The sequence below is a fragment of the Chiloscyllium plagiosum genome, chromosome 26 (genome assembly GCF_004010195.1).
Source record: "Chiloscyllium plagiosum isolate BGI_BamShark_2017 chromosome 26, ASM401019v2, whole genome shotgun sequence".
Taxonomy (NCBI): Eukaryota; Metazoa; Chordata; class Chondrichthyes; order Orectolobiformes; family Hemiscylliidae; genus Chiloscyllium; species Chiloscyllium plagiosum.
This window is the reverse complement of record NC_057735.1, coordinates 1039486-1056826: the sequence shown is the minus strand read 5'-3', so window position 1 is coordinate 1056826 and position 17341 is coordinate 1039486. Positions and strand designations below refer to the sequence as shown.

The window sequence follows — 17341 nt, the reverse complement described above, 5'->3', positions numbered from 1 at the left end:
AGGACATTAATGAACCAGATGGTATTTTTTCCCCCCAGGCAATCAGCAATGATTTCATTGGTCATTAGAACTCCTAATTACAGATGTTTTATTAAATCCAAATACCACTATCTGCCATTGCAAAACTCAAACCCAGTTCCCCACAACATTACGTGGGTCCCCAGATTAACAGTCCAACAATAATACGTCTAGGCCATTGTCTCTCCTAATCAGAGCTCTGCTAGGTTAGGTGAAAGTCACCCACCCCTTCATCCACACTCAGTGTTTCTGTAAATTTAGAACTAAATCCATTTTCACACAAAACCTGAGACTGGAATTAAGCAGCAAATGGGCAGAACATGCTCAAGGAGCTGAATGGCTTCCTATTTTCTTATACTAGGATAAATTCAGCAAACAGGGGAGCTGTGTTCCAATGGGTGGCTAGTTCCATGTAAATCCAATATTTCAGTCTTGCCTTATCACCCTGTACTCCCTTTAAGTGTAGACTCATGAATTCATCTTTCATACTATAAGGAGCTCTGAAGGTCCCATACCCAGAGTTGAACACACCACAGTTCAATCCAAGGAATCAATACTGAGATCTTGCACTAATGTGAATCCATTCAAACTGGACCTGGGGATTCCTACTCCCAATCATTTTCCAGTTTTTGAAATAATCACAGATAATTCAGAGCCAGGAAACAAAAAGGAAGCATTAACTGAGAGCATGTTGAAACTGGTGTTGACACTCCTTGATGTTTGCAGAGAGCATTATCAAATGGATTATAAACTGATGTTCAACTTGGTGCTGTGGATCTCCCACCTGCTCTGTCTGACTTAAACCCTCAAAATCATTTAATATTAAAGGACGATTAAGAGAATTAGAAATTCTCAAAAAGATAACAAACAAGAGGACAGGATACTTGCAGGATTCCTGAAATTTCACTACATATTATTTTTTAAAAGTTCATTATCACACACAAAATAACAAGATATTTTAACATGTGTGCCAGGTTAGTTATAACCTTTTGGTTTTCAGCATTATGAAGGCTTGTGATATGTAATATATCAGGTTTCATAATTAATTAGTGGTCATTACATTATTCATGATTCCACTTCCAATGATATAAATGACCTTTTTCATTCAGTGATCATAATGGTGTTGTCGTGGAAACTCTAATGCCTCATAATATTTCAATTTTTTCCCTCCTTGTTTCAAAATGTCATTGAAACAATTAATCTTTAACTGCCTTCACCTGAGGAAAACGAATCACAAGATTTATAACTCATACGTCCACAGTGTTACTGGATCCCATCCACCTGGGGATCTCCAACTGGTGAGCATGGCTCCCTTTAACCTGGATCTCCGAATCCTCATATCACAGCACTAGTTACGTTCATCATTCTTTTGCCTGTTTAGATTTCCTGGAGTTGAGTTGGAAGATAGGAACAGATTGATTTTAGCACTGCCCCATTACTTGTGGAGTAATCTGATTCTGTTCTGTTCAGTTTGGTTATTATCAGCAACTGGAGATTTCTGCAAATTAATAGGAGCAGGGGATTTGACTCTGGAAACCATTCTTTACGTTCATGCATCTGTACTGCCCACAGGGAATGGACTACTCCGATATCTCTTCCATACAACAGCAACAATATTTTTCTACTCTTCACTGCATCTCCACCAACACGTTTCTTGAAACGATGCCGGGCAATGACCTACCACAACATCTCACCAGATACCCCACTTGAAGAACCTGGCCATTCTATATTCATTGATAGAAGGTGACAGCTCAAGCAAAAACTTACAGAGTACAAGTCAAGCTATGATCAGTTGACAAGCCTCTTGTTCACGCAGTCACTGAAGCAGATTGTGTGAATTCAGAATGCAGTCATCAGGTCTGAATGATTGTAATGGGGAGAGCTCAACATGGTTTGACGAAAATTGAGGCAAATCCCTCTTTATGTGCCATATAACTGACCACAGGAACAACTCGGTGAGCTAATTGATGTTCACCAGAACAAGCATGGAGATAGGGGTGGGGACTAACTGGTGTGGCTACAGGGTGAAACTGCATCGAAGCTGCACCTAGTGATCATGACTAAACTTTCTGACCTAGTTAACACAGAAACTGGCAAAACTAATGCTCAGTACAGTCGGTTCCTGATAGTTTCGTTCTTGTGCAAGCTCGCGTGATAAGAAAATCGCACACTAGCTGCACCATTTAAACTAATGGGGCTGGGATCGTGTTCTTGCCAATACATGTAAGGAAAGTTTGTGTTCTACAAATGACGGTCTAAATTCTTCAATCACATTAAAGCCAATTCTCGCTGAAGAAACACCCATTGTAGCAGAACTAACTGTATAATGCAGATATGTGCACAAGTAGTCACTCCTCTCTCTCGCTGCCTTTCACATTTAGTTGTCATCTCTCTTTCTTATCATTTTAATTCCTTCCTTAAGCAAAGACAACATGCGTTTGTGATGAAGTTTCTGACAATTAGCTGTGTATAATCAGGAAACTCGGAGCATTATGTAGCCTCTCATTGAGAGCTGAGACTTCAGAGCAATGTTTGTTTAGTTTTTGTTGCCCTCCTCCTCTGAAGATTTCTCCTGAGACTGGTCATGTCCCACACAGCCCACCGCCGGGGACCCTCTTGATCTCACATCAGGAAATCAATTCCTTGCACCCGAGTCACCAATGATTGCTTCCAATTTCTGTGGGAAAATTCCTGTTCCCCAAATCATTTTGCTGCTTTCTCTCACTCAGTGAAGAGGGGAGCGCTAAATACCAGTTCTGACCATGCCCCATGGTAAAATGGACCAGTGGAGCTGAGATTACTGGGTGAGGGACATGTGTTGTCTGAGGACCACTCGCACAGTGGACCATGAGAGGTACAGGGGTTGATTTATGGCTTAGATGGTTGTGGAAGTACAGACATGCCAACTACTTCAACCTGGAAAACTTAGTTTGAGAATTAGTTTTGGCAGAACGGTGGCAACAGAAAACCAGAATTTTTCTGTGTGCAGGTTATTTTGAAGAAACCCTAAGCTCAGTCTTCATGAGCAAGTGGACCACTCATGTACATCCTCCTAATGGGGAGATCTCCATCACAGAGCTCTAGCCTTGTCTCGAGTCTATTTCCCCTGCCCTTGCCCAACCCCTTATTCCCACTCGTTATTTTGTAGGCCCAGGAAACAGGGATAAAACTCTATGGGAATTTGCCAACAAGAGCCATTTTTCTGAACGAGTTACAGGTCGACTGCCATATCCGTGGAATTGTTTTCCGCAGTTTCAGTTACCCGTGGTTTACTGCAGCCCAAACATATTACAGGAAACCCTCCGGAACCAGGGACCAGGGGCTGCTGGCAATGAATGGGTTTGTTCTTATCTGCAATTTTGAGCTTTCAACGGTAGGTCTTGGAATGTATGCCCCGCAGGTACGGGGGGACTACTGTATTCTCAATCATGACATGGCCCACATGGTACACATACCTCATAGAGTTAGCACCTTTGCTCCATCTTTGAACAGTGTTGTTATAGAGAAACACTGTAAAACATGAAATGTTGGTGCCTGAAATTGCACTGTGCATACAGTAATTTAAAAATTTCAAAGCAATGAAAGAATGAATGAGAGAGAGAATATAACATCACAACCCAGCCTCTGTAGGAAACCCCAAAATCTCTAACTTGTTTTGTCAAAATCCTTTCACTGAGAAATTCTCTCTCTCCCTGCCTCTCTTACCATCTTTTCTCAAGTTACTGTGAAACCTGTCACAAAGAAGCTGAAAGCTGGACTTGCATCACCCACGCTGCTCCCGTCACCTTCACACTCCACATCCCACTCTCACAGAATCAGAGACATTTACAGCACAGAAAGAGACCTTTTGGCCCATTTTATCCTTTATATCTGCTCTCCCCTGGCCATTCATTACCATCCTGCTCTCTGCTCTCCCCTCCCTCCTTGCCCCAGCCCTCTCTCTCTCTCTCCCCCAGAAGTCTACAAGTGCTTTAGGCTTGTTGGCATTTTGCTCAAAAGTCCATCGGTGACAGATGAATTTCCACACTGAGTGCAGACACTGGGAGTCAGTAACAAGTGAAGAAAAGTAACAATCCTCGATTCTCCCCAAACAGGCGCTAGAGTTTTCTGGGACAAAGAAAAGTCTCAGTTACTTTGGAAAGGTGGATGATCTATTGCCCAAAACAGAACCAAGAAATATTCCGCCTTTCATTCGACAACTCACATTTCTTTAAAAGTATATCAATGTACTGTTCTTAAACATGGATGAGCTAGCTTTACAGAACGTTCCTCTACTGCCTGAAAGAATTGAACACCTGACTACCTGGCTCTCTAACCTTTGTCTCTGCAGTTGTACCTCTGATTAGGTCTCCGTCAACAGTATCTAATCTTTAGAAATTTGCAATACAATGCTTACGTGAGAAAGATTTTAAAGGTTGGCCCTTTCCTTTTCCCTCCCTGTCCCATACCCCTCTCCCGCCCTCCCCATTCCCCTGTCCCAGATAAAAACACAAAAAAATTAAAATAGCAGTGGGAGAGTTTAAAGACAAGTTAACACTTTCAGAGATGGATCTTTCGTCTGGATTTCCTCAGATGTCAACGCCTGTGAGACGGATCTGATACCCCAGAAACAGTTCCGCAGTTGCTCTCTGCTCGAATGCAATGTGCCTGTTGAGCTATCTACAGCATTGAATAGAAAAAATTCAAATTGAGGTACCTTTAAAGCAGGTTGAAAAAGTCTGTTTGGGGCCCTAGCAGTGAATACATACTTATTCACATTGCAGCTCTGTGTGAATACCTGGCAGTCCAGAAGACTAATAACCATCTCTGTTTTAGCGACAAAACATTTGGGAAGAAAGTTAATAAAATGGTCACCAGTCTCGCTTTGATAAATTGGAGTCATTTGGTCTACACCAAATAAATTGGTTGTGTCCATGCTCCATTGCTAATGGCTAACTAAAGCTGCCATTAGAGTCTTCAAGTATCTGTTGGTATTTGAAGAACGTGCTCCTTGCTTTGATCTCTCAGTCCCAGGTGAGTTAGCTCAGGAGATGCTGTTCTGATGGATGTGCAGGTTATGAGGTCTGACCCTGTTTTTTTTGTATTTTTTAATACGTTGAAGTGCTTGAGTTCCATTTTATTCCAATTCTTCTGCTGTTAGCTCCTCCTCCATCTCTCTCGCGTCCTGCATTTCTGAATTCACATTGGCTGTCGCAATAATCGAGACAGATGGATCATCCTCCTCCAACTCTGCAGGCTCCTCCTTGATATGGACCTGGTGCCTGGGGAAAGTTTGATAAATATGTTGATATTCAATCACAGACTAAAGAATACTTCCACCTTTATATGCTCTTTAATGACTATTCCATCAATTTCCAACTCAATAATGAGGCCATTGAGCTGCTACAATCAGTAGATACATCATGAGTGGAAAGTCTCAAGGTGTAGACCCCGCCTATATCTGCAGTGTGGACCAAAGGTTCATCAGGCATGGAGGCAGAGACCACTTCCAGGAATCTATTCTATAGTGTGTTTGGAAAAACACCTCACTCCCATCGTCTGTCTACATTTTTATTTTTCAGTCATGTGATGTGGGTTTCATTGGCTGGGCCATCCCTAATTACCTTGGAGAAGCTGGGGGTGAGATGCCTTCTTGAACATTTAATGTAGGGCCACCCACAGTGCCCGTATGGAAGAAATTCAAAGATTTAAACCCAGTGACTCTGATGGAATGGTGCCATATTTCCAAATCAGGATGGTGGGGAGAACTTGTGTGCCTAGCATCAGCTGCTCTTGTCCTAGATGGTGGTGGCCATGGGTTTGGAAGGAGCCTTTGGGAGTTATTCAGATTTATACATAAAGAACAATGAGATGGGTGAGACACTGGACTGTAGCAAACAGCTGGTAACTCTGCTGTGAAGACATTGCTGAGTGGGTAACACTAGCGTCAGGGAAACAGTGGAGAAGAACAGGTGAAAAACAGGCTCCAGGATTATGTAAAGACTGTATTCGTAAAGCTAATGAGGTGACTTGGCTGTTGTAAGGTGTTACATACTGCATTCATCTCTGGAAAACTGGAATTCAGTTTCAGGTTAAATGCTCAGGACTTTATCAGCAAATAAATATATCTCAAGTGGGTCAGCCGATGGACACTGTCTAATCAACAGTCATGAGTATAGTGCACTGTACTTCATTCCTTTTAAGGAAATATCCAGTCATTGCTCACAAATGAAACCAGGGTGATATGATAATTGTTGCAGTAATAGTAGACACTGATTGTCCAAAGCACATGTGCATTCTCCTTTATTACCAACTGTTTCCCGAGTGGGAATCCAGTCTGAATGTTCACATTACCCTCAGATCTTTGCTTATTGTGAAATTCACTCCTGGTCATTGCTGAACATTCCCAGTTCAGGCACAGGACACAGAGTGAAGCTAAGGGACAGTATGACAATATTTTCATTCCATTATACATCGATTAGGATGCTCTGATTGGTGCTGAACTTGAGCAGTTTGGTGCTATCAAGCTCCGTCCAAGAAGTCAATGGGATGCTCAATCTCCCTACCAGCCTGCCAGCTGATGAAGAGCCTCTCAATAATTCACACCCTGAAACCAAAGACATGTGTTCACCCATCACCTGCCGTGATCACTGATGGACCTTTGCTCCTGTTCTGACAAACTCTCAGTTTTGAAAATCCCATCCTTTTTCCAAGGCCCTCCATAGCCTCACCCCTCCCTATCTTTATAGTCTCCTCCAGCTGCAGTGGTGTGTGGTGTGATAGTGACAGCATATGGCGCAAACTTAATGTTCTTGGGTCTTGGGTTCAACCTCCCACAATGGTAAGATTCAAATACAATCAAAATCTGGAATTGAAAAGCATCATACAACTGCAACCAATTGTTGCAAAAAGCAATCAGGTTCATTACTGCCCTATGGGTAGGAAATTTGCCATCCTTACCCAGTCTGGCCTATATGTGACTCCAGACCAAGAGCAATGTGGTTGACTCTGAACTTCTCTCTGAAATAACCTAGGAGGTCATGAGGTTCAGGGTAATTAGGGGTAGACAGTAAAAGCTGGTGCAGCCAGGGATGTCAAATCCATGAATAAACCAGACCCTCTGTGTTCCTCCAATACTGGGATCTGGCACATCCCCAATTTTCATTGGTCATGATTGGCATCTGCCTGGGACCCTGAATTTTCACCCTAAAGCTTTCTGTCTTTATAATCTCCATTTTAAAGGGGTTCCTTAAGATCTCATTTTTAAAAAAGTTTTGGTAACTTTTGCTAATGCTTGAAATCAATCTGCTTTAAACTCCTGTGGTGCACCTTGGCATGTTTCCCCACACGAAAGGCGCTATTGAAAAGCAAGTTGTTATTGTGTCTGGCCCATGAGCCGTGCATGTGGTGGGTCAGCACTGTCCCAGAGTCAGCTCATACCCGTGCTGTTGAGGGGAGAGACCAGGACTGCTGCTCCCATTACTGTTCACTTGCTCCACAGTGCTGCTGACGTCATCGTGAGCTACATGCATCAAGCCACTAGCTGACGGGTTCATTAAGCTCGGACTGTTGAGGAGCTGCATGTTGCTTTCAGCCAAAGCTGCCTGAAGAAGAGGGGAAGAAGGTTTGAGACCCGTTAATGTACTTAAAGACCATTTCTTTCAGAACCTTTTTGCCGAGAGAGTAGTGAGAATATGGAATGCAGTGCCAAAAGGAGTGAACAGTGACAATGGAATCAAAGAGGGAGGAGATTATGACAAGATGGGAACTGAAGAGTGGGCTGGAAGGGGCCTCTTGTGGTACAGTGGTAATACTCCTATCACTGAACTGGGAGGCCTGGGTTCAAGCCCTAACTGTTCCAGAGGTGTGTATTGACATCACAGAGCAGGTTATTTAGAAAATGGGAAGGGTGAGATGAAGCTGGGTAGGAAGTGACTGTATACAGCATCGATACCAGTACAGACTAATTGGGCCGAATGGGAGAAAGTGAGGACTGCAGATGCTGGAGATCAGAGTCGAGAGTGTGGCGCTGGAAAAGCACAGCCGGTCGAGGAGCAGGAGAATTGATGTCTCAGGCATAAGGGCTTATGCCAAAATGTCAATTCTCCTGTTTCTCAGATGCTGCCTGACCTGCTGTGCTTTTCTAGCATCACACTCTCAACTCTAATTGGGCCAAATGGTCTATTTCTCTGCTGGAGTTTTTCGATAATTCTATGTAAAGAACATGGGCGTGTCAAGATACTGAAGGGTCTGGAGATGGAAGAACCAGTTTAGACTCCTGCTCAGGGAACATCTCCTCAGGGGCTGCTATTGTTGGTCTCAGTATTCTCGGCTAATGGCTGTTAACAATAACCAGTCAGTGTTCCTGCTCTTGATCACTTCTCAGCAGCCCCTCCTGCTGGTTGTGTCTGGAAGGATGACAGACCAGACCCTTGATTGTCTTGTTATCTTGTTCAAAGACCGAGTGGCAGTTAATCATGGGTGAAGCTGATTGGCAGTGACACCAGGAGCTCTCCAGCCCACACAATCTCTGCGATCAATCCTTGGCTCCCTCTGATTACCCATCTCCATTCTGCTTCACCACAACATTTTTTAAAAGTGTAGTCTCAGTTTCTACACATATACTGACGAAACTCTCAGCACCAGCTCGGGCAGTCTGCTTCCCTGACAGTCAGTATGAAGTGAGAAGGACATTGTGCTTGTTGCCTGTTATGACCTTTGCCAGAGGCACTGATTCCAACCTCTCTCTGAGGGCCATCTCTCTGCTTCCAGTCAGAGCTCCCAATGATCTAAGGCCACCCTGCATCAGCTCATCGACTGCTGAAATCCTCATCTATGACCTTTCTCACTAAACTTTGCAAGCTAACTTCATACCTTTCTCCTGACTGAAACATCCTAAACTCTGCTGCATGTGTCTGAACTTGCACCAAATACATTTGCCATCATCACTGTCTTTGGTGATTTACAATAGCTCTCAGCCTCTCCTCACCTCACCCTCTGTCAGCCTGCTCCACCCTGGCTCTGTGAGCTGTGCCAACTTTACACCTTTGTGATTTTTATACTCCCGAATCTGCCCATTCCCAATTTTAATCACTTCACCATTGGTGACTGCAACCTAAGCTCTGAAATTCTCTCTCCTCTGCTACCTCATCTCTCTGAAAAGATGCTTCTTAATGTTCTTGACTAGGTTTTTGGTCACCTGTCCTAATATCTTCTCATTTGGTTTGGTGTTCTGTTACCATCCTTACTAATGTAGAACAGTCCCTCACTATAGGACACATCCCCTAGAGGTCAGTCCAGGAAATCCCACTGCGCAGTGTAGAGGTCACACCCTTTGAGTTTAAAAAGTGCAGCCTTAAATTGAGCAGTTACTCTGGCACCTTCCAGTGGCAATGCTTGGTATTACAGAATTATAAGAAAATACAATTATTAAAGTTCAATGATATGGGAAACTATTTTAAACTTTCCAGTCCACTCTTGCACCAGATTATCAGTAAACCTGGTTATGGAGTCAGTTGTGTAGCCTTTTAAACTTACTCCAACTAGTTAGTAACTGTCCTAACATTTGTCCGTCAAACTATTTAAAAAGCAGCTGATGTTAAAAAGGCTGATTAACCAATTCTGGATTGAATAACTTGTTATTATTTTAATGCAGAAAATGCAATACCTCACCTTAACTGTGTAAAACACTGAAAGGGGAACAGATTCAAAGCCTGGGTGCGGAAGGAAATTTGCAATTCCCAAATTGAAACCTTCATGAAACTCACATTATGTTGCCTTAATTAACTGTTACTCTTTGTTATTAAACTGCAATATGTGAGTTAGGAGTAGTCTAACCCAGAGCTATAGAGGCTGCATGGCTCCACCAAACAAACCCAGGCATTTAAACCTAGGTGTGTCTTCACTCCAGGTGCGGAGGGTGGATTTCCATCAACGTTTGCAAAGTCTGCAAAGTATCAGTTCTGATACTGAGAGGCTAGGAAGTACCTCAACTGTTAAATTCATTTGGATTATTTTAGTAAGTGCAGACAGTCTCAAAAGCTTTAATACTGGGGGTTAATCATTCTCGGTCTGCAACTCTCTGTCCCAATCACTCCCTCTCTATCTGAATCACTCCCTCTCTGTCTCAATCACTCCCTCTCTTAGTCACTCTCTCTCTATCTCAATCACTCCCTCTCTCTCAGTCACTCCCTCTCTGTCTCACTCGCTCCCTCTCTGTCTCAATCACTCCCTCTCTCTCAGTCACTCCCTCTCTCTGAATCATTCTCTCTCTGTCTCAGTCACTCTCTCTCTGTCTCAGTCACTCTCTCTCTGTCTCACTCGCTCCCTCTCTGTCTCAATCACTCCCTCTCTATCTCAATCACTCCCTCTCTGTTTCAATCACTCCCTCTCTGTCTGAATCATTCTCTCTCTGTCTCAGTCAGTCTCTCTCTGTCTCAGTCACTCCCTCTCTGTCTCAGTCACTCCCTCTCTATCTGAATCATTCTCTCTCTGTCTCAGTCACTCTCTCTCTGTCTCAGTCACTCTCTCTCTGTCTCAGTCACTCCCTCTCTGTCTCAGTCACTCCCTCTCTGTTCTATTCCCCATTTGTCTATTTCTCTCACTGTCCGTTTCACTCTCTGTATTATTATGCTGTCTCTTACTCTCTTTGTTGACTTTATTTATAGTCCGTTCCTTTTGAGTTTCTCCTTCCCTTCCCTCTTTTTCTTTCCCTCTGTCCATCTCTTTTGGTGTTTTTCAGTCAATCCCTGTCTCTGTCCATCTCCCTGTGTTTGTCTCTCACTCTGTTTCTCTTTCATTCGTCACTCTGTCACTGTATCTTTCTTTACCATCCTCCATATTCACGTTCTCCAATCAACACAAAGATCAAAGTAAACTTTAAAAGTTCAATGAGCATAAACCATAACAGCATGGACTGCTACTGAAGGACTGAGTCTTTATTTTGGCTCAAATACAGCATTGACAGAGTTATCATCAGATAATGAAACAATTTTTCACCAGTTACTGATAACAGTCCCTGTGTGAGAGAGAGCACCGTGCTGAATTGAGCTCTGTTTCCTCTGTTACTAATGACCCACAGCTTGCTGGGTTACTCTGTGCTACATAGGCAACAAAATCTTACTCGCTGAAACTTTTCTCTGTCATTTCACTTCTGTCTAAAAACCCTTTCTAATATCGGATTATTTACTGGGACAGTTGTCAGTACTCCCTCAGTACAACACTCCCTCGGTACAACACTCCCTCGTTGAGACTTGGTGAAACTGCTCCATGAGACCTTGCCTTGTTTCCTGTTCAATTTCCTGTTCATTCCACTATTGCCTCTGTTAATGACCCTGTCAAGTGCATCAGGATGCTTGTGTTGTTCCACAGGTGATATATAAACACAAGTAGTTTTGTTTGTTAACCTTACTGGTTTCTATTCCTAATCTATAATGTAGACCACCCCTATAACCCTGGACCTCTCTATTTGAGGACAGATTAATTCTGGGTCAAACTCGTAGATCCACACAGACCAATTTCCTGGACCATTCCCAAAGCATCATTCTTAAAAAGTTCAGAATAGGGTCTCCACATTAAAATCCATAACTTCAGAAACTGACTGTGTTCTGTCTGTTCTTCATTTGTCTTACATTCTAGCCTCCCTCCCCTCCTCCCACCATCCCACACACCTCCCCCCTCCCCAATCAGCCACGTCAGTACCTTGTTTACTTTGGTCTCAGGATTGAGGACCCATTCTCTCCTTCACACCTACATTTACATCCATTTTACATCTTGTCTTTTCTCCACAGCCCTTTGTCTTTTGCACTGTCAAAACCAAATTAAAAAAAACATTTTCCAACACCTATCAGTTCTGACAATGAGTCACACTGGACTCAAGATGTGAACTCTGTTTTTCTCTCAACATGCACTGCCAGACCTGCTGAGTTTCTCCAACATTTTCTGTTCTTATTTCAGATTTCCAGCATCTGCAGTATTTTGTTTTGATCCTTAAAATATTCTTCTTTTGTTGTTGGTGAGTGGCAAGTTGCTATGACAGTGCAGTGTTGTTGAGGTGGACAGTTATACCTGTCTCACTTTGCCCCTATTGTTAGCCTCAATGTGAGGACTCTGGATGTATAATCCCAGTCCCCCCCCACCCCCATCCCCAGGAAGTTCGGTGTGTGAACAAATACCTGGGAAGACCACATCAATATCTGGTGATGACTTCCATGACTGAATGTCCACCCTGCAGATTCACAGGAGTCGGGCTTGTACAACAACAACCTGTGACATTTCAGCTCCTTTAGCACTTCACATTAATGTAACAAAATAAAATTTGGCACTGACCCAATTGAGAGGGATCAGTTGGCCATGATATTGGTCAAAATGATAGTTTTGATGTAACTCAAAGGGGAGGCGATAACCTAACGGTATTCTCGCTGGACCGTTAATCCAAAGACTCAGATAATGCTCTGGGGTCCTGAGTTCAAATCCAACCATGGTAGATGGTGGAGTATGAATTCAATGAATATCTGGAATTAAGAGTCTGTGATGACTAGGAATCCACCGTTGATTGTTGGAAAAACCCATCTGGTTCACTACCGTCCCTTAAGGAAGGAAACTGCCATCCTTACCCAGTCTGGCTACATAGAACTCCAGACCCACAATGTGGTTGTCTCTTAACTGCCCTCTGGGCCATTAGGGATGAGCAATAAAGCAAAAAAAGTGGAGAGGGAGAGGAGCCAGATTTATGGAGTGGATTTCAGGACTTGGGATCCATGCAGCTAAAGGTCTAGCTGTGAATGACAGAACAGTGACAATTCGGGATACTCACAAGGCTGGAATTGGAGAGGTACAGAGATTGTGGGCTCCTGGAGTTTTCAGTGATAGGGAAGGATAAGGACTTGGAGGGATTTCACATCCAGGAGCAATTTTTAAAGAATGACTCAATTTATTCATAAAGTGCATTTTCTCTATTTTTCTCTCCTCTCCTGAAGAGGAGGTGACTGGACTCAGCATCACACTCCATATCCAGATATATCACACGTGCAGCTAATCGATTATGGGAGAAATCACACCGAGACATCATCCAGTTTTTACACACACACACTCATACACTTACACTGACATACTCACTCACACATAAATACCTTACACACATTCTCACACTCATATGTGCTCACACACACACACACTGCTTTGCAAATGTACTCCCACCCACACAAACTCACACTCTGTCTCTCTCTCTCTCACACACAAATACACACACTCACTCCCACACACACACACACTCACTCACACATACCCAGAAAAACACACTCAGGCACACACACTTTCACTTATTCACTCCAATTATAAACATTAATTCAGTGCAAGGAGCAGGAACAATTTCAGTCGATTCTCTCCTGTATTCGAGAAGGCCAAGGTTAACAGCCTATTCCTCAGTGTGTCCCAGTTGCAGCCAGTCCCTCTGAGTAATTGCTGAAAGCTCAGTATCAGGGTGACTCTGACAGGGAAGTCATGCTGAGGTACACAGAGTACCCAGCTGGTGGCTCTCTCACTCTGTGAATCAGTCTCAGGCTTGCTTTATCAAACATGTCAAATATTCCGAGGATGAGAACAAGACATCAGAGAGAATCTAACAAATCAAGCCAGTCTGTTACACTCTGAAATATTCAAATCACAGATTTGAACCTGGAACTGATTAATGGTGTGTCTATTTTTTCAACTTCTGTGGTTTACAGTCTTTGTGAATGACTGAATGTGTGAAAGTGTGACTGTTAGTGTGAGCATGAATGTGAGTGGGAAGTGTGACTATGAATGTGAATGAAGAGTGTGTGAATGTGTGAGTGCATGTCGCACCTATCATTGCAGATGTATCTAAGTGAATGTTAATGTGTGGGTGAGCATTCTTGTGAGTTTGCGTTTGAGTGTGTGTGCTATTCAGCATGTGAGTGTTAGTGTAACTGTGTGAGCATGAGAATAAGTGAGTGTGTGTCTGTGTGTGTGTGTGTCAGTATGTGTATGTTAGTGTGTAAATCAGTGTGTGTGTCTGTCAGTGTGTGTTAGCATGTGTGTAAATCAATGTGTGTCAGTGTGTGTGTATCAGTATGTGAACATATGTGTCAGTGTGATTGTGTGTCAGTGTGAATGTGTTTCAATGTGAGTGTATGTGTATAGTTTTGCATTTGTGTGTATGTCTGTGATTATGAGTATGCCTGGTAGTGTATATGTGTGTGTATGAGGGTATGAGTGCAAGAGTGAGTGTTTGTGATTATGTGTATGAATTGCGTAAGTATGTGAGTATATGTATATAAGTAAAATGTGTGTGTGTGTGTATTAGTATGTGTGAGTGAGTATGAGTTGTTGTGAAACCGTGTGTGTGTGTGTGTGTGAGCGTGTGTGAGCATGTGTGTGCGAGCATGTGTGTGCGTGTTCAGTCTTTGGACCTATATCCTAAAACTGAGGTTGGTGCTGGAGGTATCAGTTATTTTAACAATAGAAACCATTGCAATGATACAGCACAGAAAGAGGCCTTTCTGCCCATCTTGACCATGCCAACTCAAAGGCACCCAAAAGCCTTTGAGTCTAATCCCACTTTACTGCACACAGACCATAGCCCTCCTTCCTAAGGTGTAGATCCAAGTACTTTTTAAAAGAGGTTAAAGTCTCTGCTTTCAATACCAACTCAGGCAGTGAATTCAGACACCCACCACCACCTCTACGTAAAAAGATTTTCCTCTTCTAATTCTTTTGCCATTCCTCTTGAATTGCTGACCCCTGCCAAAGGAAACTGGTTCCTCCAGTCTGCTCTATCTCTCCCCTCTTCTCAATCATGTCACCTCCTCAACTTTCTTTGTTCCAAGGAAAACAATCCCAACCTCTCCAATCTCTCCTCGTAGCTACAATCCTCCAGCCCTGGCAACATTCCAGTCAATCTTCTCTGTCTTTCCTGGTAATGTGGTGACCAGAGCCCCACACAATACTGTACACCATCATTATTGTCCGTCAGGTTCGTTGTATTGGAGTGGTGGTTTTCACTTTGCCTGTGCAGACTCTGTATACATGGCCTTGCAGATGATCCAATGTGACCCCACTGTAAACAAAGTCCCGCAGTCATTAAAATGATGCGCCCCCCCCCCCCCAACCCTTTCCCTCTCCCACCTGCTCCCCCACCCCCAACCCCACGCCCAACCTATACCTTTCAGTAACTCCCTTGTCCCAGATTTGTGAATACAGAATGCGCTGGACAAACTGGGTGAAGATCCTGACTGAGGCCGACTCCTGCCTCATCTCCCTCTCCCAACTACCTGCTCCTGCTTCTGAAGTTCTGGAGATGAGGGAGAGAGCCAGAGTTGGGGAATTTACAACTTTTGATGCCAAGATCAGATGAAAAGGTGAAGGTGGAAACTGTCAGTGACCTCTGGAGGTAGGTCTGTGGCTCTGGTTAGTGTTATAGACAGGCTTCAGTACAATGGGGGAAGGTCTCAGGTTGTGTTTGTGGTTTTCAGGTTAGCATCTGAAATTTACTCCAACTACGTCCAGAACAGCTGAAGAACAATCCTCACCTGATAGCTGGGGTTAAGTGCTCCTCCATATCCAAGTCCCGTAATCACATTCTTCACGAGAGTTGGACTTCTGAAAGAAAAGGTTCTTTTTTCAGAAAAACAAGACTTAATTTCAACTCAACTAAATTATTGAAAAGACCCAATTGGATTTCCCTGCATCGCTTGGGAAAGTTCAATTCTCACTTGCCCACAATCTTATGTAGAAATGAATTTCTGTAACCTTTATCACACTTTGCAGAGTGCTCACTGTCCAAATACAACTCTCTGCCTGAATCCCCTCATATCTCATCTCACCAAGTCACTGTGTTGTCTTTCCCAAGTCCTGACTCCCTCATGTGGTCATTCTGCTTTCCCTGAAATACATTTACGCTATCTAGCTCGACTGCTCACTGAGCTAACGAGTTGGCCTTTCCACTATTCTTTGGGAATAGATTCTCCAGAATTTCCTATTAGATTTCATTAAGGGTTGTCTTAGTCAATAGGTCTCAGTTTCCCCGACAACAACTACATGCAGCTGTGATACACCCTGTGGTGGAGCGTGGCTCAAGCCCAGTGTATTGTGGTGTATTCCTGCAGAGACTAAGCCAAACATGGGGATAGTGAACACAACAGCATTGTGACAGGAATTTTCACCTCATAGTGTGCTGGCCTCTGCTGGCAATACCAGGTGGGCATTTCCTGCAGGGAGTGAGTGTGGATATCTCCCTGACCCACTGATGGTTGTTTCCATTAATATCAGTTCATCTGGTCTCTTTCTCAAACTCAGCAAGAATATAAGAGAGTCATCAGCCTCACTGTCTCAAGCTCTGAAGGAGGTCACTGGACTGGAAACTTTAATTCTGTTTTCTCTGTCCAAAGATACTGCCAGACTTGCTGAGTTTCCCCAACAATTTGATTTAGATTCCCAGTATCCACAGTATTTTGTTTTTAATTATAGTCAGATCATTGGGAGTCGAACAGTGATTTTGGGATAAATATCTCAACCAGAAACCCTGTTCCTCTGTCCATCTGCAGCAGTGTGAAGGGTCTGCAGTCTTGTTATCTTGAGTATTGATCATGGGTGTATACCAATTCGAACCTGATGGTTACCTTATCCCTAGTCAGGAATCAGCCGTGCTGCTGATCTAGGGGGCGTACCATCTGACTTGCAGGGAGCAGATGCCTCTTGAAATGTCAAAGTGTCAGCGAGGATAGTGGAAGAGATGTTTTAACCAAATCTCACCCGGTCATCTTTGGTGGCCTGCGCTTTTGGTACTCCACTTCATCCACTGTCCAAACTGCCCCTTTCACATTCTCCACTCGTACAAAACACTTGTGAAGGCTGAGGTTGTGTCGCACGGCGTTCTGTAACATACAAGGACAGACAAATAGGTGAGAGACATGAATTTAAGCCCCAGGAAATGTGGCTCCGAATCCCGAGCAGTCACTTCTGATTGGATCATTGAGTCACAGTGAGGAAGCTGACCACTCAGCTCGTTTTCCACCAACCTTCCAGAACAAACAACCCTGTCCCTTTGCTTTCAAAGTACAAATGTGCTTTCACACCCATTCCTGCTTTTCAACACGTTCCTGTGCATTAGGGCATCGGAATGGAAAATTTTAGAGTGTGGCACACCTTCAGCACTGACCCTCCGACAGTGCGGCACACCCTCAGCACTGACCCTCTGACGGTGCAGCACACCCTCAGCACTGACCCTCCGACAGTGCGTCACACCCTCAGCACTGACCCTCTGACAGTGCAGCACACCCTCAGCACTGACCCTCTGACAGTGCGGCACAACCTCAGCACTGACCCT

General features: G+C 43.7%; 1 protein-coding gene across 3 annotated transcripts in view; it reads right to left on the bottom strand.

Annotated features, from left to right (window-relative positions):
• Positions 1–4500: 4500 nt before the first annotated feature.
• foxp4 (forkhead box P4) overlaps positions 4501–17341 on the bottom strand; it is a 296712-nt gene continuing 283871 nt past the window's right edge. For all 3 annotated transcript variants that reach the window (XM_043716312.1, XM_043716313.1, XM_043716314.1), the window contains 4 exons: positions 16768–16889; positions 15546–15615; positions 7438–7601; positions 4501–5279 (listed from right to left, as the gene is read on the bottom strand). In XM_043716312.1, the coding sequence (XP_043572247.1) occupies positions 5135–5279; positions 7438–7601; positions 15546–15615; positions 16768–16889 (501 nt within the window). In that variant the 3' untranslated portion in view covers positions 4501–5134. The remainder of the gene's footprint in view (positions 5280–7437; positions 7602–15545; positions 15616–16767; positions 16890–17341) is intronic.